The sequence below is a fragment of the Arachis ipaensis genome, chromosome B08 (genome assembly GCF_000816755.2).
Source record: "Arachis ipaensis cultivar K30076 chromosome B08, Araip1.1, whole genome shotgun sequence".
Classification (NCBI taxonomy): domain Eukaryota; kingdom Viridiplantae; phylum Streptophyta; class Magnoliopsida; order Fabales; family Fabaceae; genus Arachis; species Arachis ipaensis.
This window is the reverse complement of record NC_029792.2, coordinates 100,041,602-100,067,335: the sequence shown is the minus strand read 5'-3', so window position 1 is coordinate 100,067,335 and position 25,734 is coordinate 100,041,602. Positions and strand designations below refer to the sequence as shown.

Sequence of the window (25,734 nt, the reverse complement as noted above, 5' to 3'; positions counted from 1 at the left end):
CCCCTTCTCACGTTAGTGCCTCACGTTAATTGTATTAACGTGACCACTAACATGGTGGTGATTGCCATCTCCAACGTTAGTGACAAAGGTGAGTGTCACTAACGTTGGCTCATCATTTCTTTCCTCCACGTTAGCTTCCACATTAATGTAATTAATGTGGCAGCTAACATGGCTAATAATAGCTTGGTCCAACGTTAGTGACAAAGGTGAGTGTCACTAACGTTGGCTCTTCCTTGCTCCTCCCACGTTAGAGTTCACGTTAATGTAGTTAACGTGACTCTTAACGTAGCCAATTGTATCTTTCGGAACGTTAGTGGTATTCACTTTTACCACTAACGCTGGAGCTCTCTTTCTCTCCACGTTAATGTAGTTAACGTGGCAACTAACGTGGGTTATGATGGCTCACAAAGGCGTTATTGGTATTTACTTTTCTTATTAACGTTGCAAGCTAGCCTCCATTCCATGTTAATGGTCACGTTAGTTAGACTAACGTGGCTATCAACGTGGCATCTTCCTTGCTTTCTTTGTCCTGAAATCAAACAAGTAAAGTGCATCAAAGCTAGGTTCTAACTCATGAGATCATGCATCATCCATTTTATCATTCAATTCATGCATAATTCTCATAAAATCATGTAAAATTCACAATGTTTGCTTGAATCAAGATGTAAGTGATTATCTACCCAAAACTTGCTTATTAACTAAGAAAATGCATGAAACTACCCTAAAACAGTAAAGAAAAGGTCAGTGAAACTGGCCAAAATGCCCTGGCATCAGACCCCACTATGGGTTGCGTCAATATAGAGCATCCCACTTTTGGAACTCCTGATAGTTACGAATCCATTGGACACCTATAGCCTGAGATCAGCTTAAGGGTGTAGTCACACTTTGTTGAGGAGCCTTAAAACTCTGACTCTCTATGCACCGAATCGACTGTCTCTGACATGCCTGCTCTTCTCTATGAGCCAATTCTTTCTTTATTCTCTCCTTTTCTAAAATTACCGTTGCTTCGGAATCAAAAAACAGTATTACACCGTGGACACAGAGATACATCCCGGTCTTTAATTTTTTGCTGAACTAAAAAGTCCAACAAACTATCTCCCGCTCGGGGATACACCGTTCTAACTTGTGACTCAAAATCATCAAGAGCCACGTCAAAGTCATAGGACATGCCAACCATGTTTACTCCGAAACATGGCTCAACAAAGCTGGCATCAACATCGAAGGGATCGACATCAACCTTCATTTCCTCCTTTCCATCGTCGAATTTTAACCCTCCCTCCATTATTGCTTCCTGAATTAGGTCCCTGAAACGAACACAACTGTTAGTCAAATGACTTGTTGCTTGGTGAAATTTACAATATGGTTTTTCTTTGAAATCTTTCACCGAAAGTAAAGTTCTACCCTCAGGCAAAATTAACTGTTTATCTTTAAGCAACACATCGAAAATCTGATCAGATTTCGAAATATCAAAACTATATTTCTTTTCACTTTTTTGTTTTGAATCATTCGACTTTTTAAGTAAGGAACAGACATATGGAAGGCCCTTCTTAAGTTCGGCCAAATTGACCTCTGTTTCGAAATCAAGTTCCTCTTCTGAGGACTCCATAGTCACATAAGCAACTTTTTCTTTCCGAGTAAAAGGTTTACTCTTTGATCGTTGCTCACTCCTATATTTCTCTTTCTCTTTTTTCATGAGCTCGGTCTGACAGACTTTTTCGGCCAAATGGGCCATATCGGGGATATGTACATTAAGTAACTTTCGGCGCATATAGAAACCTAGTCCCATAATTGCTATTTTCACAATTTCATTCTCAGGTAATGAAACATAGCATCTACTTCTATAATTTTTGAAACATATCATATAATCATCAATGGTTTCACCATCTTCTCATTTCAAAGCAACCAGATCAGTAACTACCATATTCATTTCCCCTCGATAAAACTAAACATGAAAAGCAGTTTCTAACTGATTCCATGTCATTATCGAATTTGGTCTGAGATTGGAAAACCAAGTAAACGCATTCTTCGTTAGCGAAGAAGGAAAAAACTTCATTTTTAAATTCTCATCATTGGCTAAATTTTCAATCTCAACCAAATATCGAGCGACATGTTCAGTGGTCGACTCTTCAACTTCCCCTGCAAACTTTGTGATTACTTTTGGATTTTTCACCCCTCTTGGCACTTCGGTCATTTGGCAGCTTGAGGGAAAGTAGACACAAAATGAGGTCGATTCATGAAACCGACATTCAAACCAACTTGATTGAGCACTTCTTCCACAATTTTGGTGACTTGATAACATTCACCGCCATGATTAGCACGCAATCTGGCTAGAAATTCATCAGCGTTTTGACCTCGGGGAACTACATGAGGATTTTCTCTATTAAAAACATTGTTTTCATTTTGGAAAACATTTTCAAATCCTTCATTCCCAGGCATCTTGCCTTTCACCTTCCTCATAATCTACGATTCGGGCAATTCGTTCGACTTGTCTAGCAAGACATTTGAATTTTGACTCGTGATCAGCCATCATTGGATTCAGAATTGTAGTCATCTGTTGAGTTAGCAAGTTGACCAAGTCATGATGATTTTCCTCTACTTGCTGTCGATATACTGCCATCGAATTAGCAGCATTCGAGGTGGAGCCCACATTATAATCACGAGAGTACTCGGAATGTTGTTGTGGGTTTTGAGAATTATTTCTTCCATTTATACTCCCAAATCGAACGGGAGGCACAAAATTACCCACAGGTGGAACATAACCTGGAGGAAGACTATAAGGAGGCCAACCAGTGGTTAATTGAGGCTGGGTTGGTGGTAGAGTACCATGTGGACGAATATTGCGTCCAACATTCCCAATTTGCGCAGTTGTGGCCGCTATGCTTTCAATTCCAATTACACTTTCCGAACGTGACGTCACATCCGCTTGTTGCACAATTACTGGTATGCTATCATTGGTGGAGGAACCACCATTTACATTTGACACTTCATCAGCTATGTGAATGATCTTCCCACTTCTCAAACGCATACACCAAATGATATAACAACTTTTTGACACACTTCAATTTTAAAACTGTCCCACCAGGCATCCCAATTTGTTTTGTCGATTTTTAGCAAATCGATGGTGGTTCGATATCTAATGGTCTGGGAGCGAAACCTACTCCTCTTTGCAGGTACCAGTTTTCTAAAACTGCATCAAAGTGTCTTCGATTAGATGAGAAATGGGATAAAAGATAAATTAAATTTTGTAAATCAATAAAAAAAACGAATGAATAAAGTTTTCGAAAAGAAAATGTGCTGAAATCGAAAAGGACGCCGTTAAAATTAAAAGAAAACAATAAAGTGCCTTCAAATGAATCAAAGGGCTTTGACATGAAAGTTAAAATTGAAGAAATGTAAATTGGACATTGAAATTAAAGGATACTTGGAAGATAAACTTGCTTGAAAAATAAAGTTTACAAGAAAATAAATTGAAAGAGTAAAAACATGGAAGGAACCCTACAGAAAAGTAACTCGATCACAGACTCAGGAATTCTCTGGGGATGTGAGTGTGCTTGAGGGTTTTCTGAGTTAAAGTTCCAACCTTTATTCCCTAAAAATTTTTAGTATTTATAATCCACTTTTGTAATTGACAATTAATTACAAAAACACAACCTTGAATGCGCACTCCTCGGTAACCGTTCCCGCCCTTTGGCTGATTAAACGCTTACTCATAAATTCTCTGCATGGTAAATATCTTCAACTTCCCACTCACATAACCACTCGATCTTCTTTTCTAAATAACTTATTGATAAACCCCGTTTTGACGGTTTATCCTGTATTGATTTTAAGAGATTTTATCACCTTTTACCCACATTTATTCAATGAAACAGCATGGTTTTATGATTGTCTCCTTATTTGTGCTTAGATGTGAAAACATGCTTTTAGACCCTTAATTTGATGGTTTTAATCTCCCTTTGATTCAACTAGATGCCTTGATATGTTTGTTAGTGATTTCATATTGAAAAGGCTAGGAATGGATCAAAGGAGTGAAGAGGAAAGCATGCAAAGTGGAGAAATCATGAAAAGTCAAAGAAGTTGAACTCGCACATGGACGCGCGCGCACACCTGGCGCTTGCGAGCACCTGCGAATCACCCCATGGACGCGTACGCGTGCTGTGCGCATACGCGTCGGTGCTGGTTTATGATTTTTTAATGAAAACGTGACCAACAAATTCTCAAGGGTTGTGGGGCCCAATCCCAACCAACTTTGGCCCCAAAGATGCTATTTAAAGCCAAGGATTGAAAAGCAATGGGGATTCCAATCATACACACTCATTAGGATTAGTTTAGAGTTAGTTTCTAGAGAGAGAAGCTCTCTCTTCTCTCTAGAATTAGGATTAGGATTAGGTTTAGTTCTTAGATCTAGATTTTTAATTCATGCTTTCATCTCCTTCTACCTCTCAATTCTTTGTTGTTACATTCATTCTTCTTCCATTCTTTTATTGTAATTTTCTTCTAATTTTCATACCTTGCCAAGAGCCTTTTATAGTTGTTAGTTTATTTTCATTGCCATTTACTTTTCATGCTTCTTATCCAAAACCCCAAAATAACTCATAACCAATAACAAGACACTTTATTGTAATTTCTAGGGAGAACGACCCGAGGTCCAATACTTCGGTTTATAAATTTTAGGGGTTTGTACTAGTGACAAACAACTTTTTGTATGAAAGGATTATTGCTTGGTTTAGAAACTATACTTTACAACGAGATTTCATTAGTGAATTTCTAAACCGTCAAAAAATCTTCTCATCAAAATGGCGCCGTTGCCGGGGAGTTGCAATGGTGTTATGTTATTGGTTATTGTATATAATGTGAATAGCTTGATTTTTGGATTGCTTGTTAGTTTTTGCTAGTTCTAGGACTTTGTTTCATTATTTCTTGTTAGCTTTTGTTTCTTATTTTTACTTTTACTATGAATTCTCACTTTGGCTATGAGTGTGATTACAACTATGTTGTAGGAAATGAGAACTTCAATGAAGATGTGCATCAAGAATGGGATGACCAAAGGTGGAAGGAGCCATATGCATATGATCAATCTTCATGGCAACAACCTCCACCAATGCACTATGAAGAAGAGCCATTCTATGATGCATATCAATCCAATGGCTATGGTGACTCACCTTGTGATTTTCAAGAACTACCACCATATGCCTATGATCCATACCCTCAACATAACTCCCAACCATACTCACAAGCCCCTTCTTACCAACCATCTTCATATGACCCTAATCCATATCCATCCTACCAACAACCATATGAGCAATATGAACCACACATAGAGCCACCACCACGCCAACATCAATATTTTCAAGAGCCACCTCCTCCACATTATTACCAAGATGAACCACTTCCAATATATGAAAATTTTCAACCACAAGATGAATACTACTTTCCACCATAACCTCCCATGGAAGAATACTCATATCCATTGATCCAAGAGCCACATGATCCTAATCATATTATCCAAGAGGAACAAGAGTCAAGGGATCGTCTCAAGGAAGCATTGGATCAATTTCAAGCAACCATGGAGTGTGTTGTGCAACAAGTGGAAAGAGTAGAAAACATAGAACCACCACAACTCTACCAAGAAGAACCACCTTCCTACTATGAACCCTCCCCCCAATTTAATGAACCCTTCCACCCACCCCAATCTCTAATGAATGAAACCCTTGGTGTTCTTGTTCAAGGGCAAGAAGAGATGAAAAGGGATGTGCAAAATTTCATGGCCACCTTGGATGCGATAACAAATCAATTAGCCTCCCAATGCTTGAACACTCAAGGAACTCCCATGGCTACATGTGGAGAATCAAATGAAGAACATAGCATGAAGGAGAGATTGAAAACTCCGGTGGGAAATGAGGGAAGTTGCTTTGTATTGGAACAATTGGAGGAAGCTTTAATTGTTGAAGACAAGGAAGAAGTGGTAGAAGACTTAGGAGATACGGAGCTTCCATGGGAACATAGAGTTGAAGAAAACCCCTCCAAGATGATTGAAATTGATGCTAGGGAGGAAAATGCACACCTTCCAACGCATATTCCATATGAAGACTTGGATGGGATAGAGCAAGAACTGAGTTCCCATGGCAATAAAGAGCAAGCATCAAGTCCTAGTAGTGGAGAATCCTTTGAACTTGAAGAACCTTCTCCCGGTGCATTTGAAAAGGTTGTGGAGGTAAACTCCTTTCACCCTCCCAATTATAGTTTGATTAAGGGAAAAGGCTTAGATAGTTTGATTATTAATGAACAAAGGATTGAATTAGAGAAATCTTGTGAAGAGGTGGAAGTCCCTAGAAATAGAAGAACGGGGGTTGGTTATGCTTTGTCAAGATCTTTGGAAGCATCTTTACCTAGGTGGCCATCTACTCCTTCACTTGAGTGGGTAAAATTCATTTCTATTAGCTTTATTGTCCCACTTGAGTATGGCTTGCTTGAAACGGATGGTCAACTTAGGATCCCTTGTGGGATGAAGCGTAAGCGAAAGATGTTTCGTGGATGGGAAGTTAAAATCATAGAAAATCCATCCAAGAAGATTGAATTTGATGTCGAGGAGGAAAGTGCACAACCTCCAAAACAATTTTTGAATGAAGACTTGGAAGGAATGAAGCAAGAATTGAGTTCCCTTGGTGATGAAGATCATGCATCCAACCATCTTGGTGGTGAATCCTTTGAATTTGAAGAACCTTCTCCCAATGAGATAGAAAGCAATGTGGAGGTAGATTTCTCTCAACCTCCCATTTATGATTTGAGTGATGGGGAAGAGTTAGATGAAATTAATAAACAAAGGATTGAATTTGAATAAGCTTTATTAGAGGTGGAGGTAATCAAGGAAGAACACAAGGGAGTGAAGCTTCCAAGACCAATGGAAATACCTCTCCCCAAGCCATCACCATCCATTCTTTCATTCAAGTGGGTAAATCTTTGATCCCGCATCAAGTTTTAGTGGTGAAGAATCCTTTAAGCATGAAGAACCTTCTCCGGTTGGATTTGAAAGCGTTGAGGAGGTAAATTTTTCTCACCCTCCCTATTATGATTTGAGTAAAAGAAAAGGTTTAGATAAAATTGTTGAACAAAGGATTGAGATTAAGAGATCTTGTGAAGAGGTGGAAGTCCCTAGAAATAAATTCATTTCTATTAGCTTTATTGTCCCACTTGAGTATGGCTTGCTTGAAACGGATGGTCAACTTAGGATCCTTTGTGGGATGAAGCGTAAGCGAAAGATGTTTCGTAGTTGGCGTTGCAAATCAAGGCTCATTATGGTTGATGCATCAAACATGAGATATAAAGGTTGGAGTAGTGCTCAAATAGATGGGTCTAGGAGGATTGTTGGCCACTATATAGAGAATTCACCTTACTCACCACCCGGTTGGACTAATAATGATGATCAACCTCAAGACGGGTGTGAAAACAAAGTGTGGAATCCCGGATTACAAGAAGAGGATCAACTTTGGGAGCCCCAAGCTTGTGAAGAACTCCACCAAGACTTGGCTCAATCCATGAAGAATCTTGGGGCACAATGGAGAACCAAGCATTAGTGGGAGTTCCAAGATGAATACAAGCACAAGTCACCTTGATGAGGAGCTCCCCATAAGTCCAACTTAAGGACAATAAACAAAAGTGCTAGGTGGGAGACACCCCACCATGGTAAAATCCTTTCATTTTCTCTTTTGTATATATTGGTAGAATTAGTTTAATTTCATGTTTTGTTTAGTTAGTTGAGTATGTTTGGTAGTTTAAGTATGTTAAATAAGGTTTTATAGTGTTTTGGTAGCTGTTTGGAGGTTTGGAATGCTTGGATTGGTGCAAAAACATAGAAAAAAATTTTTGAAAAACAGAGCACCATCCACGCGTACGCGTACATGGCGTGTACGCGCACTTCCAGCATTTTCGACCATCCACGCGCGCGCGCCATGCGTGCGTACGCGTGGATTGAGAAGTTCCAACCTCCATACATTTTCCAGAGAGTTGTGCCTGCGCCGCGCCAACGTTGTGCCTCTGGCACAAACCCCACTTGCGCACACGCGCACATGACGCGTACGCGCCACTCTCGAAATAAGCCAACGACGCGCGCGCGCCATGCGTGCGTTCGCGTGGATACCCTTTCTCCCATCCACTTCTTTTCTTTTCCTCTTTCCATTTCTTTCCTTCTCCTTTCTTCTTCCCTCCTTTTACCACTCATCCAACACTTCCAAACACCATCGATAACCATTTATTTTAGTTGGTTGTTAGTTAGTTAGTTAGTTAATTAGTTAGTTAGTTGATTAGTTAGTTTTAGTTTAGTTTTCATTTTATTTTCTCTCTTTTCATCATAAGTGTTGGAGTATTGACTTTGTTTACTATAAATTGCTATATCCCTTATTGCCTAAATGCTATTTTAGCATGAATGTTTTTAGATAATCTTTGTTGGATTCTATGATTGAGGTTATATTTTGTTACTTGGTTTTGAGTTCTTCATGCTTACTTTTTGAAAAATACCAAGTGATGAGAATTGTCTTCGAGCTTATAACTCTTTTGAATTGCATGTTGTAGCTAGCCATCATGTGATTTGGATCCTTTTCCCTCGATTAGGCAATCTCTTGATGGATGATGTTGTGCATTTACCTTAATGCATTGTGTTCATGATTATATCCATCCATATGTTTGACTTGAATGCTTTCATGCTTCTTTAATGCTTGTTTTACCTTACAAGTTTACTTAAAGCATCTCAAGCACACTAGGATGAGTGAAGTGCATGCCTCTTTTGTGACATAACTCTTTATGCTTATGTGGGTTCTAAAGCGCGCAATTTAGAATTTACATACCTTAGTGTCATAAATGTCACACTAATTCACTCACTCAATTCTAGTGATTTACCTCATTCCAACAATGTATGCTTCCTTGCTTTTATATCTTCTCATCTTATGGTGTTGTATTTTTGTTTTTCATAACGAATGCACCACAAGCAACCATGGAAGCAGAAGAAAGAACACATAGCAATCCAGAGAGTCGCCGTACCCCTTGCTCATCTTTGAGTGCACCGAGGACGGTGCAAACTTTTAAGTGTGGGGAGGTCGTCCAACCGGTCGGCGATTTTGGGTGACAAATTTCTAATCCCAACACTTTTGCATTTCATTTTAGGTTCTTAGGATTTTTACTTTCATTTTCTTATTTTCTGCATATGTATACACAATAAGCTTAGTCAAAATAATGAAATTTTTCAAATAATGAAATTTTCCAAGATTTCTATCTATAGGGCATCTCAATTGATTTGAGTGAAAACTTTTCATAGAACTTGCTTGAATTATATATTTTGTGGAACATGATTTATGAGCTAAGAACACAAGCTTGTGAGATTTGAGCCTAATGGTGTGGTTACATCTTATAACCACTTATTTTCCTTCTTGTGTGCATTAGTCTCTTTCTATGATTGTAATCTTTGATTTGTTTGATTCTTTATTTCCATTATTTTGTGTATTCATGCATTTATATGATTGAGGCCATCATTTCATTAACTCACTTATCCAAATGGCCTTACCTTTTATCTTCCTTTGTAGCCAAATTTGAGCCTACGCTTAACCCACTTATTCTTTAATTTAGCACATTACTAGCCTTAAAGCGAAAAACAATAAATGTCCTTAATTTGGATCTTTGATTAGCTTAGGCTAGTGTGTGTGAGTATCATTCAAGTGTGGAAACCTTGGGACATTGGGTGAATAAAAGGGGTAGTTTTGTATTGTTATTGAAAATATTGGGAATTGGGTACATACTCATGTATTGATCAATTGTAAAACCTTACGCATTGATGTTCTCGTATATAAAAAAGAAAAGAATGAGAAAAACAAAAGAAGAAAAGAAAAAAAAGAAAAGAAAAAAAATAATATGGAAAAGAAAAAAAATTATAGAAAAAGAAAAAAAACAAAAGAAGAAAAAAAAGAAAGAAATAAAAAGGGGACAAAATGCCCCAAATCAAAGTATAGCTTAATAAAATCAATGCATAAGTGTTGTGAAATGAAAAGGGATGCATGAGTATGTGAAAAAGTGAGTAGAATGGGTAGTTAGGTTAGAACTTAAATTGCATAGGTTGTCATAGGTTAGGTGGAAAGTCTAGGTTAATCAAAGATTCAAACTTCAAGCTCACTTGACCATATATGCATCCTACCTTGACCCTAACCCCATTACAACCTAAAGAAAAGACCTCATGATACTTGTATGCATGCATGAAATGTATGTCGATTGTTAGAAGAAAAACAAATCTTGAAAAGCATGATTAGGGGAGAATTGAGAGAATCGACCCTAAACACTTGAGCGAATAGAGTGCAAACACTACCGGTGAGGGTTTGATGCTCAATTACATGTTTTCACCTATGATCATGATTCCACTAGATGCCTTGATAAGTTTGTTAGTGATTTCAAATTGAAAAGGCTAGGAATGGATCAAAGGAGTGAAGAGGAAAGCATGCAAAGTGGAGAAATCATGAAAAGTCAAAGAAGTTGAACTCGCCCATAGACGCGCGCGCACACCTGGCGCTTGCGCGCACCTGCGAATCACCCCATGGACGCGTACGCGTGCTGTGCGCGTACGCGTCGGTGCTGGTTTATGATTTTTTAATGAAAACGTGACCAACAAATTCTCAAAGGTTGTGGGGCCCAATCCCAACCAACTTTGGCGCCAAAGATGCTATTTAAAGCCAAGGATTGAAGAGCAATGGGGATTCCAAAATAACTCATAACCAATAACAAGACACTTTATTGTAATTTCTAGGGAGAACGACCCGAGGTCCAATACTTCGGTTTATAAATTTTAGGGGTTTGTACTAGTGACAAACAACTTTTTGTATGAAAGGATTATTGCTTGGTTTAGAAACTATACTTTACAACGAGATTTCATTAGCGAATTTCTAAACCGTCAAAAAATCCAATCATCACTTATTCGATTACTTCTTTCGAATACCTGACCGATTTGACCTGTTCGATTCGATAAAATATTTTGAAATCGAATCCGCATCGAGTACCTCCAGCCAATGCTTGCACGTGCATCTTTTCGAGAACTACTTATATCTTCGACCTCTTTACTACTTCGAACCAACTTACCTTATTCAAAAATATTTTTTGATCAACAGTTTATCTCTTTTCTTCCCAATTGAATATCATAATAAACTCAAAATCATAATTGTAAGCATGTCAATGACTTAATCATCATAAAAACCGTTCGTTAGCTTTATTCTAAACCATTAACGTTCTTTCTACACCTCAAAGTATTCCAAATGATTTATTTCTATGTGCTTTCTTTTTCTTATATGGCATCTTGGTGCACGAATCTCCACACCTTCGTACAACTATACCAGCAAGTACACTGGGTCGTCCAAGTAATACCTGAGTGAGTCAGGGTCGATCCCACGAGGATTGTGGCTTGAAGCAAGCTATGGTTATCTTGCAGGTCTTAGTCAGGCGAATCAGAAGTTTTTGTATTTGTGAGATCTAAACTAGGTTAACATGAAAAGAATAAAATAAAATACTTTGTATATTAGAAGGGAATCAGTAATCGGGATATGGTTAAGGATTAGAGTTGCTTTGTCTTTTTGAATTAACTTTGGTATTACTGTCTCCTTTACTTGTGAATCATTTCTTCTATCGCAGGCTGTATGTGATCAACGCCATTGGCCGTGGTCATCAATCTCCTCTGCTTCAGGTCAAACACCATTGACCGTGGTCATCCAATCTGAACGAGGGTAAAGCTCTAGCAGTTCATTCTCCTGGCGATCCTACTCAAAACGCCATAAACAAAGTCAAATCTTCTGGATCAGAGAATGTTGCTTCTTTGGGTTCTAGCCTCTACCACAGAGACCCTAATCTCCCTAGAAATTGGTTGAACTAGTATCTCGAGAAGTCCCCAATGAAGTCGTGGATTAGCCATCTAAGAGATGTATAATCAAGTTGGCGGTTCGCGCTTTCCAGTCACGTATTCACAGAACCCAAGTAGACACGGGTGGTTGTCAGGCACGCGGTCCTAGTATGATGAACAGAGTTGATGGTCACTGATCATCCTATTCACCATGTTGAAGAACGAGTATACATCTTAGAATCAAATCAAACACGGATCGAAGCGAAACAGTAATACTTTTATTAATTCATAGGACTCAGCAGGGCTCCTCCCCTCAACCTAAGAAGTTTAGAAACTCATACTGAAAGGAAATACAATGATAAAAACAAAAATATGGTGTATGATTGTCAAAAAGTGTAGATCTAATCCCTTAAATACTAAACAAATGACTAGTAAGGGTAAAACAGTCTTTTTAGTGCTAAAATCCACTTATGGGGCCCACTTGGTGAGTGTTTGGGCTGAGTTTTGATGAGATCCACGTGCTATATATGAGGTCTCTAGAGCGTTGAATGCTGTCTAGGGGGTCCTCTTTGGGCGTTTGGTCGCTGGTCTCTGCCTTGCGGGCGCTGGACGCCTGGAAGGGAGCAGGAAGCTGGCGTTGGACACCTGTTTTGGGCCTTCTAATATGAAGAAAAGTATAGACTATTATACATTGATGGAAAGCTCTGGAAGTTATCTTTCCATATCCGTTTAGAACGCTCCATTTGAACATGTGTATCTCCAAAAAAGCTATTCCTAGTGCAAGGAGGTCAGATCCAGACAGCATCTGTAGTGCTTTCTCTGTCTCTGAATCAGACTTTTGCTCCGGCTCCTCAATTTCAGCCAGAAATTACCTGAAATTACACAAAAATACACAAACTCAAAGTAGAATCGAAAAATGTGAATTTAACAGTAAAACCTAAAAAAAAACTTAATAAAAACTAAACAAAACATGCTAAAAACTATATGAAAATGATGCCAAAAAGCGTATAAAATATCCGCTCATCACATCACCACTTAACTAAACATCAATAGAGCCTATAAACAATACAAACTTAATAAACTTTACCCAAATAGTATAAGGACAAGCGTCCCATCAACTTACGAACATACTTGAGGCCAAACGACTCATAGACACGCCAAAACGAGTAAACTTTCTTACAACGGTAAAAATAGCAAATGATATCAAAATCATGTAAATTTTGTATTCACATGATCGTTACAAAATAAGATTTCTAAAGAAATAAAAGACACAAATTTTTAGGGAGCTTAGCTCCAAGAATTAAGGAAATACTGTGACTGCCCTATTTACCTGAGACTAGTTTTGCCACTTCTTTTCAAACGTGCTTAACAGACAATTATAAACATCTAATTTACCTAATTTTTTATTTGAAAAAACTAGAGACAAAGGACTTCCTAATGATTTTGGTCCTGTCCTGATACAAGCTTTATGAAATGAGTTATGTACTTTGGAAGTTAACTGCCTTGTTTTGAAATCATGTATGAAAGTTGTTAGTTAACCTTACTTACAAAACTTATACCATCTCTACTGATCTTAGACAACTCTAAAATTTTGTGACAACAATAAACTAGATATATCAAGCTTTCACCCAAACTTTATCACACTTGAAATTTGAAAACGTGGTCTATGAGGCTAAGATATTGGTTGCATAACTTATTACTTCTATAGTAAACCTAAGGAGAAATCTAAATTTATAAGCTAGCCTCTAACAATCAATTGTAATAATCAATCCTCAAGCAACATTCTAACACATCAAATTTAAATTTACAAATCATATAAATCACATGTAATGGCATAGTTACCCACATGCATTCACTTAAGAGAAATTAGACAGGTTAGTCCTACAAGTTTGAGATAGAAATTATGAGTTTGTTGGTGAAAAGAGTGGTAGATTGTGGTTGGCTCGATGGCCGTAGCAGCTCTTTCTTTATCTCGAGCTTTCCTCCTTCTTAAGATGATGGTGGTGGCACAACGGTGGTTATGGTGGTAGCACCTCTTTCAACATCTTCACTATTAGAATGCTATGTTTCTATTGTGCTACTTTAATGGTGAGGATATTACAATAACTTGCCTACATGGTTCTTAAAATCGAATCGGTTATTGAACTACTCTAACTAATGATTTACTAGTTTATTAGTTCAACCGCTTCATTCATGATTCAATCAGAAAAATTCTTTAATAAAATAATATATACAATAAAATGAACTCACAAAATATAAAAAGTGATATATTCAAATTCTAAATATAAAAGGACAACACTAAGATTCGCCATTAATATTCAAATCAACTAGTAATAAAAAAAATAAAAACAACAACAACAACAATAATAAGGTTTAATTACTCTGCAGGACTCTATAGTTTCACCAAATTTTTAATTAGGTCCCTATATTTTTTCTTTTCAATTTGGTCCTTAGACGTTAAATTTTTTTTAATTAAGTCCCTGCGATGACAAAACTGTTTGAGATAACAGAATATTCTTTTCAAAATCGAATATTCTCCCAATTGGGTTAGAATAGCTAATGAATTCACTTCTATTTTTTCAAAATACCAAAACAACCCTTGGCATTTTGTCCCAAAAGTAAAAACCCTAGCTAGCGCTTGTTCTCTGAAGTCAGTGGCGTTTCTCCTACGTTCGTTAGAGTCGTCATCCATCTGTGTCATCGTCGTCATCTTCCTTAGTGACGTGAGCATCCTTAGTCTGCACTGTACTGCTCTGTGCTGGTTGTGCGTCTACTCTACTCTGCTCCGTGCTGGTGGTGTATCGCTTCCGTTGCGTTCCCTCGTCGTGGATCACTACACCGCGCCTCGCCTTGCTGCCTGAAGTCGATCTGCCAAAACAGGTAACGGATTAATGTGACGATATTGTTTTATTAGGGTTCATTTTTCCTTTTTCAGTATAATACAGATAATTTGGAAACTAAATTTTAAACAAATATGTTACTGTTGATACTGTTTGACATGGTTTAATTAAAAAATGTGCAGAAAAAATTCTGAACTGTTGCCTTATATGTCTTATCTTTTGTTGATACTTGAGAAAATATGTATTACTTGTTCTAGCCTGAACATAGGAAAAATTCATGCCTTCAATATACTTGTTGGGTTTATAACAGTCAAATTGGTTCTCTTGTTTGAAGAACTATATAGAAATCAGTTGTTATAAACAATTTTAGTTATTGCTCTATCACTGGTTCTTGTTACCATATACCATATGTAAGTTGTTTCATTATCTGTACACAAGTGGGACAACAGGTAAACCTAAAGGAGTGGTTCATACTCACAGAAGCATTGCTGCGCAGGTATGTCAATGATTTGTCTCGATTGTCTAATATCATGGAATAATGGTACATCAGTTTCATTTATTAAGATAAAAATTATCTCCCTGAACACCAGTTCTATCCTTTTGCAAATTTTTTGGGTGTGATTAACAAATATCAAATAATACTAGTAATGCTGCAGTGGTGCTGCTTAATAACTTATTTTTAATTGTAATGCAATTTAAGCCTTGTTGATATAACTATGTCAATTTGTTTATATATTGTTATTGTTTTTCAATAATATTTTCCCCTCAACTTTGTGTTGATTTTAGGTCCAAACCTTGGCAAATGTATAGGAGTATACATCTGCTAATAAGTTTTTACACTGCCTACCGTTGAACTATTTTGTGTGCTTAAATTCTACATGCAGACTATTTGGTATCAACTATGAACAGTAATTTTTACAATTAGAAAACTTTCTCGGTATGTAACTTAGCATGCATGGATGTTTTGCCATTTATGTTGTGTTGTCTTGCATTTTTTTTTATTGTTGATTAATACCTTCATGCCTGAATCTAAATTATGTTTTCATTCAGATGTATGGGTCTGTTGACTAGATCAAATCAAAATCAGATTCCTAATTCCTTTTATGAATCTTTTATGTAAATATAATTAATTATAAATCTTTTACTTTTTTTTGTTTAGCTTAATTTTAGGGAAGTTATGATTAGAAATCTTTCCTTTATTTTAGGCTAGTATTTTTCCCTTCTTTCTTATTTTATAGTTATTTCTATCTCTTTAATTTCTCTATAAAGAGGCTGATTCCCTGTACATTTGATAATACAATATATTCAAACACTTCAACTTGGTATCAGAGCAGGATCTCTGCACTGTGCCTCTGATTTATAGCTATGGCTGACAGTTCATCAATCATTAATCCTGAACAGAAGGAGAACACCACTCCTACTCCATCAGATTTAAAATCTGAGCAACAGGTACTAGTTAGTGGTGACTCCCATTCAGTTCAGATCACCATATTTCGACTCAATTGGTCAAACTACCTTAGGTGGTCTCAATCAATTCAAATGTATATCCGTAGAATAGGGAAGATTGGATATCTTACTGGTGAGCAAAGCCAGCCTAACATCACTGACCCACAATATAATGTCTGGGATACCGAAAATTCCATGGTGATGACATGGCTGGTGAACTCAATGGAGGAGGATATCAGTAGTAACTACATGTACTATACCACTGCCAAAGAATTGTGGAATAGTGTCAAGGAGATGTACTCTGATCTTGGGAATAAATCCCAGATTTATGAACTTACTCTAAAAACTAGAGAAATTCAACAAGGGAGTGACAATGTCACCAAATATTTCCACACATTGAAGCGGGTGTGGCAGGATCTTGACCACTTCAATAACTTCAAGTGAAATTCAGCTGCTGATGCCAAACACCACCAACAAACAGTGGAAGAAGGGAGGATATTCTAGTTTCTTGCATGCCTCAATGTGGAGCTAGATGAAGTTCGTGGCAGAATTATTGGAAGAGCAATCCTACCCTCAATTGGAGAAGTATTTACTGAAGTTAGAAGAGAGAAAACTCGTAGAGCTGTGATGATGGGGAAAGGCAAGACTGAACAGACTTCTTTGTAGTCTAGTGCACTCTTAGTGGCACCTGCTGCACTTAAAAGTTCATCAAATCAGAAGCACCCCTCCAATCTTTGGTGTGACTGCTACAATAAACCTTGTCACACCTGAGAAACCTGCTGGGAGATTCATGGAAATCTGGCACATCTTAAAGGCAGTAAACCTGGTCCCAAAATACGCTCTACCCCAACCACTCATGAGGCTGAAAAATCATTATTGAGTAAGGAACAGGTTGAGCAGCTCATAAGGCTGTTAAATTCCATTTCTGTGTCTAGTACTCCTAGTGGTTCTTTCACTCAAACAGGTAATTTTAGTATTTCTATGTCCCTTAATTGCACCTCAAACTTGAATGCACCATGGATTGTCGATTCAGGTGCATCTGACCATATAACCAGCCTCTCCCCTTTATTTAAAACTTATTCTCCTTACTTTGAAAATGAGAAAATTAGAGTTACTGATGGTAGTTTTTTATCTATTGCTGGAAAAGGTACAATTAAACTGTCCAAAAATATTGACTTAAGTAATGTCCTACATGTACCGAAGCTTTCTTGTAATCTCCTCTCTATTAGTAAAATCTGCAAGGATTCCAATTGTGCTATGACATTCTTTGACACTCATTGTATTTTTCAGGACCGGACCTTGGGGAAGATGATTGGCAATGCTAAGATGATGGATGGGTTTTATCATTTTGAGGATATTTCGGAGGATAAAATAGCTCAAGGATTTAGTGGTATAATTTTTTTGCCTATAAAGGACCAAATAATGCTCTGGCACAATAGACTAGGACACCTAAGTTTTCCATATCTCAAACATTTGTTTCCAAATTTGTTTAAGAATATTGATTCTTCCTGACTTAAATGTGAAAGTTGTATTCGTTCAAAGAGTCATAGAGCTCCTTATTACTCTCAACCTTATCATGCATCTAAACCTTTCCACTTGATTCATAGTGATCTATGGGGTCCATCGAAAATAACAACTCAATTTGGAAAAAAATGGTTTGTAACTTTTATCGATGACCACACACGAATATGTTGGATCTATCTCATGCATGAAAAATCTGAGGTTTCAAAAATTTTTCAGTATTTTTCAACAATGGTAGAAACACAATTTGACACAAAAATTTCAAAATTAAGAAGTGATAATGGTACTGAATACTTTAATAAAAATCTTGGTGAATGTCTTCAAAAGAAAGGTATTCAACATCAATCTACATGCCCCAATACATCCCAAAAAAATGGCATTGCTGAAAGGAAGAATAAACATCTTCTTGAAGTAGCACGTGCCATTATGTTTGAGGGAAATGTTCCAAAGTATTTATGGGAAGATGCTGTCCTAACAGCAGCCTATCTCATAAATCAAATGCCCACACGTGTGTTAAATTACTGCACACCATTGGATACTTTCAAAAGGAATTTTCTAGCATGTAGGTTGCATTCTGACTTACCTTTAAAAGTATTTGGTTGCACTGTGTTTTTACATACACCTTTATATCGAAGTAAACTTGATCCAGGGGCAGAAAAATGATTTTTTATTGGCTATTCCCAAGTCAAAAGGGTTATAAAATTTTCAATCCACACACCAAGAAATTTCATATAAGCATGGATGTTACTTTTTTGGAACATAAAACCTTTTTTCAGAAAAATTCTCTTTAGGGGGAGAGTCTAAGGGAAAAAAATTTTTTGCATGAACCTTTACCCACTCCTATCTTACATATTGAGGATACAACTTTCACTAATCAAGTAAATTCTGAAACAATTGCAAAACAAGATGTGGAAACCAATTCTGAAAAATTTGGCCGAATTAGTTGAAATCCAAACAGGAAGAGAAATACCACAATCAGAAAAGGAGCTTCGATGTTATGCTTTGAAATATCCTAAGAAGACTAGAGACCAGCCTATCATCTCTGTACCAGCCCAATCTGAAAACCTGGAAGATGGCCCAACTGTAGTACTTCAGGAACTTCCAGGTAAATCTGAAATTGTCACTTCTAATAAAAACTTGCCAATAGCCCTTAGGAAAGAAACCAGAACCTGCACCAGAAAGGTACTCAAAACCAGCACCAACCATCCTATTTCCAATTATGTCTCTTACCAAAATATCTCTCAAAAATATCAAGCTTTTACTTCTAAAATTACAAATTTATTTGAGCCTAGGAACATAGAGGAAGCATGATAAACCACTATTTTATGGTTTATCTTATGCTCAATTGAGTGGTTTTTATCAACTCTTTACTCACTTATTCATACTAATTGCATAGTTTTATATTTTCCTTCCTAATCTTGTTTTATAATTGGAAACTTGCTTCCCAAGCCTTTAAATTACCAAAAATTAATCCTCTCTTATTTACCATTCGATTCCCTGATATGTGTGTTAAGTGATTTCATAGATTACAGGGAAGGAATGGCTTAGAGGATGGAAAGGAAGCATGCAAAAGTGGAAGGAATACAAGAAGTTGAAGAAATTGCTGAGCTGTCCAGCCTGACCTCTTCGCACTCAAACGGTCATAACTTGAGCTACAGAGGTCCAAATGACGCGGTTCTAGTTGCGTTGGAAAGCTAACGTCCGGGGCTTCGATTTGATATATAATTTACCATAGTGGCCGTACATCTAGGCGAGCGAACGTGTGCTCCACGAGAATGCATACCAGCAAATTCTGGGCTATTTCTGACCCAGTTCTCAGCCCAAAAAACACAGATTAGAGGCTATAAAGTGGGAGAATATATTCATTCATAACACAACTTTGATCATACTTTCATATTCACAATTTTAGGATTAGATGTAGTTTTAGAGAGAGAGGTTCTCTCCTCTCTCTTAGGATTAGGATTAGGATTTCTCTCAATTTTAGGACTGCTTATCTTCATTACAGGTTAAATGTTTCTTTTATTTATTTTATCAATTTAGTTTATGAACTCTTTATGTTTAGATTGATTTTCTATTATTAATGCAATTGAGGTATTTCAGATTTATGATTTTTATTTAGCCTTTTTATATTCTTGGCTTTAATTGATTAATTAGAGACTCTTGAGTTATCAAACTCATCGTGATTGATAATTGTTATTTTTGCTAATTGATTTGAATTCCAATAACTCTAGTCTTTCCTTAGGAATTGATTAGGACCTGAGGATCAAATTGATTAGTCCACTTGACCTTCCTTTGTTTAGCAAAGGTTAACTAAGTGGGATTAAAACTCAATTCTCATCACTATTGATAAGGATAACTAGGATAGGACTTCTAATTCTCATACCTTGCCAAGAGTTTACTTTATAATTATTTATTTATTTTTCTTGCCATTCAAATTACTTATTCCCTATTTCAAAAACCCAAAATTCTACCTTTTCCATAGCTAATAATAAGTCATACTTCCCTGCAATTCCTTGAGAAGACGACCCGAGGTTTGAATACTTCGGTTAATTAATTTTATTGGGTTTGTTTTAGTGACAAACAAAATTTTTGTACAAAAGGATTCTTGTTAGTTTAGAAACTATACTTACGACGCGATTATATTTGTGAATTTCTTTACTAGTGAAAATTCCGATCGTCAAAATGGCGTCGTTGCCGGAGAATTGCAAACGTGTGCCTTATTATTGGTTATTGTAAATATTTACTTTTAAATTGATTTTTTCGAAAAAAAAATTTCAGATTTTTATTTTAAAATTTTTATTATCTTATTTTAGTTTTAAATTTTAAAATTCAAATCTTTTTCAAAAATCATATCTTTTTCAAAATCTTATCTTATCTTATTTTTAAAAAATCAAATTTCAAATTTCAATATTTAAATTCCAAAATTCAAAATTCAAAATTCAAAATTTATATTTAAAATTTTAAAAATCAAACCTTTTCAAAATTAAATCTTTTTCAAATCTTTATCTTATATTGTTGACTTTTTCAAAAATTCAAATTTCAAAATTTAAAATTCAAATTTTAAATTTCAAATTTCAAAAATTTAAATTTCAAAACCTTTTAATTTAAAAACTTATCTTCTCTTACCTAACTTATGTTATCTTTTCTAATCTTAAAATCAAATCTTTTTCAAACCTTTTCTCTTATTTATTTTATTTTATTTTATTTTCGTTTGCTTGTTTATTTGTTTTTGTTCTTAATGTTTATTAGTTACTATGAGTTCTCACCCTCGTCACTTTGAGTTTGGTTCTAATGTTGTTGTAAGGAATGAAAACTATAATGAAAATAGGCATCAAGGTTGGAAGAATCAAAGATGGGAGGAGCCACCAGGATTTGATCAACCCTCTTGGCAATAACCCCCTCCAATGCGCTATAACCAACAACCATTCTGTGATGCATACCAAGACAATAGATATGGTGGACCCCCTTGTAGTTACCAACAAGCCCCACCATATGCTTATGAACCACCTTCCCAACATACCTTTGAACCACCAAACTCACAAGCCCCTTTACACCATTCACCTCCATATGACCCTAACCCACATCCACCATACCAACCACCCTATGAACCGTATGAACCATACATAGAGCCACCCCAACCTCCATTGGATAACAACACACTCATATCTAATATCATTGGTCTCACCTCTACACTCCAAAATCTTATATCCCGCATGGACCAACCCTCTACCTCCAATATTCAACCCTCAAGCTTTAGTGCGCTTCCTTTTCAACCACATAATAATCTTCCCATCCCATCACCACCCCCCATGGAAGAGCACCCACATCCATCAATCCAAGAGCAAGATGATCCCAATTATGCTATTGATATAGAACAAGAAAGAAGGAATCATCTTCGCGAATTCATACTTCATAAGAAGCTAGAGGAGGCCCTACAGATGAAGGTAGTAGAGACCCTTGAAGTCGAAGGAGTGGTTGAAGAATTAGTGAAGAAAGACATCAAGGAGGAGTCTGATTTTGTCTTAGAGCAAGAGAAGGCGCCCAAAATGCGGAGGTAGGAGAGACCCTTGAAGATGAAAGAATAGTTGAAAGGAGTTGTCATGGAAAGAAAATCATCAAGGATGAGTACAATTTTATATTAAAATAACTGGACAAAGCAGTAATTATTGAAGAGGAAGAAGTGGTTGAAGACTTTGAAGAGGTTGATCAAGAGATGGAAATTAAAGAAGAAGAAGCACAACCCACCATGCCCTTGGTGAGTAATGAAGAAGATATTGAATTGGAAGAAAGCTACCAAGAGGAAGAGGTTGATATTGAAGAAGCTTACAAAGAGGTGGAAGTTGTCAAGGAAGAACCCAAGGGAATGGAGCTTGAAATCACCTTCCCAAAGCTATTGGAGACCTCTCCCCCAAAGCCATTACCATCCAATACAACATTCAAGTGGGTAAAATTCTTATCCTTGCCCTTTACTTTCCCACTTGAATATGGTTTACTTGAGACAGATGGCCAGCTTAGAGCTCTTTGTGGCGTTAAGAGTAAGAGAAAGATGGTTAGTGGTTGGAGTTGTCATGCAAGGTTCAATATGGTGGAAAGCTCAAAGTTTAAATGCAAAGGTTGGTGTAAAGCTCAACTGAATGGGTCTAGGAAGTTGTTTGGCCGCCTTAGTGAGAATTCAGATTGCTTATCACCCGGATGGAATCATGATAATCAACAAGAAGATGGGTGTAGATACAAGATTTGGGATCCGGGCATACATGAGGATCGACTTTGGGAGCTCAAAGCTTGTGAAGAACTCCCTCCAGGCTTGGCAATTTCACTTGAGAATAATAAATATTATTGGAAGTCCAAGCATTGGTGGAAGTTTCAGGATAAGTTCAAGCATAAGCCGCCATGACAAGGAGCTCAACAAACGTCCAACTTAAGAACTTTAACTAAAAGTGCTAGGTAGGAGACAACCCACCATGGTATGATCGTTCCCTTTTTCAATTATTATTTCATTTTGTTTGTTTTTGAGTTTATTTTATTTTATTTCATTGAACCTGGAATTATTCATAACATCCACATTAGCATTGCATTTTGCATCCTGCATAAAAAAAAAAAAGCACGCACGCGATGCAGCAGCGTCGATGACGCGTCCGCGTCACAAGTGCGTTGGGAAGAAAACAAATTGGACAGAGAGTCATGCGAAAGCGTGGCTGGAGGTGTGCCTTAGGCACAAATATGCCCACACGAATGCGTCAACCACGCGTTCGCGTCGTTTGCGAACTAGCCTACCCACGCGTCCGCGTCACCCACGCGAACGTGTGGCTCTATGAAATCAACGTAAATGGGTGTAAGGCAGTAAGTTGGGCTGGAACGGGGCTGGACCCATGCTGGAAGCACAAGCCCACTCACGCGAACGCGTGCCCCACACGTCCGCGTCATTCTTTAAAGTATAGTCATTCACGCGATCGCGTCAACCACGCGACCGCGTCACCCTAAAATTTGGCAAAAAGAGTTTCGAACAGAGAGTTGCGAACGCGAGGCTGCTCTCGCGCCAATCAACTCACGCGATCGCGTGCCCCACGCGTCCGTGTCATTTGGCAATCGCGCCAACCGCGCGAAAGTGTGACCCACGCGTCCGCGTCATATGCGACGCACAACTTATCCAGATCAGCGCCAACTATCTTATCTTTTCTTCTCCAATCCTAATTTTTCCCTCCCCCTTCTTATTTCTTTCTTCTTCCCTCTCATTTTTCTTTCCTCATTACATTTACATTTTTTCATCCATTGCGTTTTAATTTTGTGCATATTTTTATTTTCTTTTCTAAATTTATTATTTTACCATTGGTGTTAAATTTTCTTATTCAACTGTTACATCTTTTCTTGAATTATTTTGGTGCTTAGTGACTTGCTTTACACTGTTGGGTAATATTTTATATTGTCTTTCATTACCTACTCTTCCCCTTTGTAGCAAATTTTTGCAACATTGATATGCCATTTGCTTCCACTGTTTTCTCAATTGCATGCTGTAGCTACCATGTAATTGAGACCCTTATTATTTGGCATTAAAACCCATATTTTGTTTGTTTTCTATCTTTATTCCTGGGTTACTTTTTCTTCTTTTCCTCTTCTTTCAGGCTAGCCACCGAAGAAGGGAAATAGAAAACGTTTACATGTGGCAACAGACAAGTCCATCTGCACAATCACTAAAGAAAGAGCATCAGTTGGAGCAGCCCGTCTACTTGCATATCTCAGCATGCACCGAGGACGGTGCAATCTTTAAGTGTGGGGAGGTCGATACCGATCTCCGTGGGTTAGTACCTTTCTTTTTCAACACCAATATTTTATTTTCTTTGTTTGTTCATTGTTAAATTTGCATGTTTGATTACATATTTGTTTGATTTTGTGCATATTTTACCACCACTTGGTTAAAGTAATAATTTCTTTTTCAAGAAATATTTTATAACATTTCACTAATTTGAATTAAAAATTTTCTGTGTTAAACTTGTTTGGAAGTTGTATTTGGAACATAGTTAAAAGCTAGAATACATGATGTGTGGAAAACGATCCAACACAAAACTCACCGGCAAGTGTACCGGGTCGCATCAAGTAATAATAACTCACATGAGTGAGGTCGATCCCACAGGGATTGAAGGATTGAGCAATTTTAGTTTAGTGGTTGATTTAGTCAAGCGAATCAAGTATTGGTTGAGTGGTTTGTGCTTTGCAGAAACTAAATTGCATGAAATGTAAAAGGGGAAGGGGAAATTGTAGTAAATTAAAGAGCAGGAAAGTAAAGGAGCTGAATCTTAAAGTGCAAGTAAATTAAATTGCAGAAACTTAGATTGCAAGTAATGTAAATGGCTGAAGCTCAAAGTGCAAGAAACATAAATTGCTTGAATTATAAAAGGGATTGGGAGTTGGGATTGCAGAAATTAAACAAGAACAAGTAAATTGCATTAAACAATAAAAGAGAAAATTGAATTGCAGTGAAGTAGATCTTAAACAGAAGAGTAAGATGCTTTGAGAATTTAAAAACAGAGAAAGCAGTGCTTAATTTGCAGCAAATTAAAAGAAGTTGAAGATCTCAGGAGTGGAAGAGACTAGAAAACAAGTCTAGATCTCAAATCCTTCCTTGATCCAACAAGAACAATTGCAAAAGAAATGAAGAAAAGTAAAATGCAGAAATAAAGAGAAGATGAAGCAGTAAACAGAAATTCAAATTCAATTATGCAGAAAAATTAAACAAGATCTCAAGGTGAGATTGAAACAGAAGTTCTTCAATTCTCCACCCAAGATCCAAAGCAAGAAAAATAAAAGAGTGCTCAAGCAAGAACCAAGAAGAAGAGGGATCAATTCTCCTTCCAAATTCTCTAAGATCCAAATTCAAAAGTAAAAAGCTCAAAAATGAAAATGACAATTAAAAAGAAAATTCAAAGTAAAAGTCTAGAGGTGTCAAAAGGTCCTAATTACATCAAACTAACTCCTATTTATACACTTTCTATTCTTGGATTTTGGAATTTGGATGGGCTTTTGATTTGGTGAAGAAATGAATTAAATTGGATTTTTAATCCAATTTTCAGCCCAAGTTCGCACCTCCCAGGGGCAAGCTCAGTTGGAAAAACCAACTGAGCACTCTAGTGTTGCCATCCATGTTATTTGGTGCGCCCAGCCTTGGTTGAGTTGATCTTCAATAGAGCTCAGTTGAAAAATTGAACTGAGCTCTATGCTTGCCTTTGGTGTGTGTCAAGGTGCGCATCATGCTTGCTCCTTGGTGCTTTTGGGCGTGTCACAGCCCCTTGGTGTGCCCAATTGTTGCGCCAAAGTGAGGGGAGATGGGGGAGAGTAGTGCTCAATTGGGAAAACCAACTGAGCTCCCCTTGTGTAGCGCTTAGCTTTGCACTCAAAGCTCCCAAGTTCAAACCCTGGTGGAGGCAAATCTTGAAGCTAATTTCCTTGGAGGAGTGGAGAGTGAGGAGTGCTTGTACAAGGAAGCTCCAGGTTCGAACCTTGGGAGAGCCATCTTGGCTCATTTTCCTTTCAAGAGTAGCGCTCCTTTCTTGCAAGTGAGAGGCTCCCAAGTTCGAT

At 37.2% G+C, this 25,734-nt stretch overlaps 1 protein-coding gene across 1 annotated transcript; it reads right to left on the bottom strand.

Annotated features, from left to right (window-relative positions):
- LOC107611275 lies at nucleotides 1,013-2,191 on the bottom strand. The gene is made up of 3 exons (XM_016313222.1): nucleotides 1,968-2,191; nucleotides 1,532-1,838; nucleotides 1,013-1,417 (listed from the first exon to the last, which is right to left on the bottom strand). The coding sequence occupies exons 1-3, from the start codon at nucleotides 2,189-2,191 to the stop codon at nucleotides 1,013-1,015; spliced, it is 936 nt and encodes a 311-aa protein (XP_016168708.1).

What these genes read in the sequence shown, in the direction of transcription:
- LOC107611275 (XM_016313222.1), bottom strand. Translation starts at nt 2,191, where the DNA reads ATGACCGAAGTGCCAAGAGGGGTGAAAAATCCAAAAGTAATCACAAAG. An exon ending in TCGATAATGACATGGAATCA is followed by an intron (nt 1,839 to 1,967) that starts GTTAGAAACTGC and finishes CAAAAATTATAG; the next exon opens with AAGTAGATGCTATGTTTCAT. An exon ending in TTAAGAAGGGCCTTCCATAT is followed by an intron (nt 1,418 to 1,531) that starts GTCTGTTCCTTA and finishes AAAGATAAACAG; the next exon opens with TTAATTTTGCCTGAGGGTAG.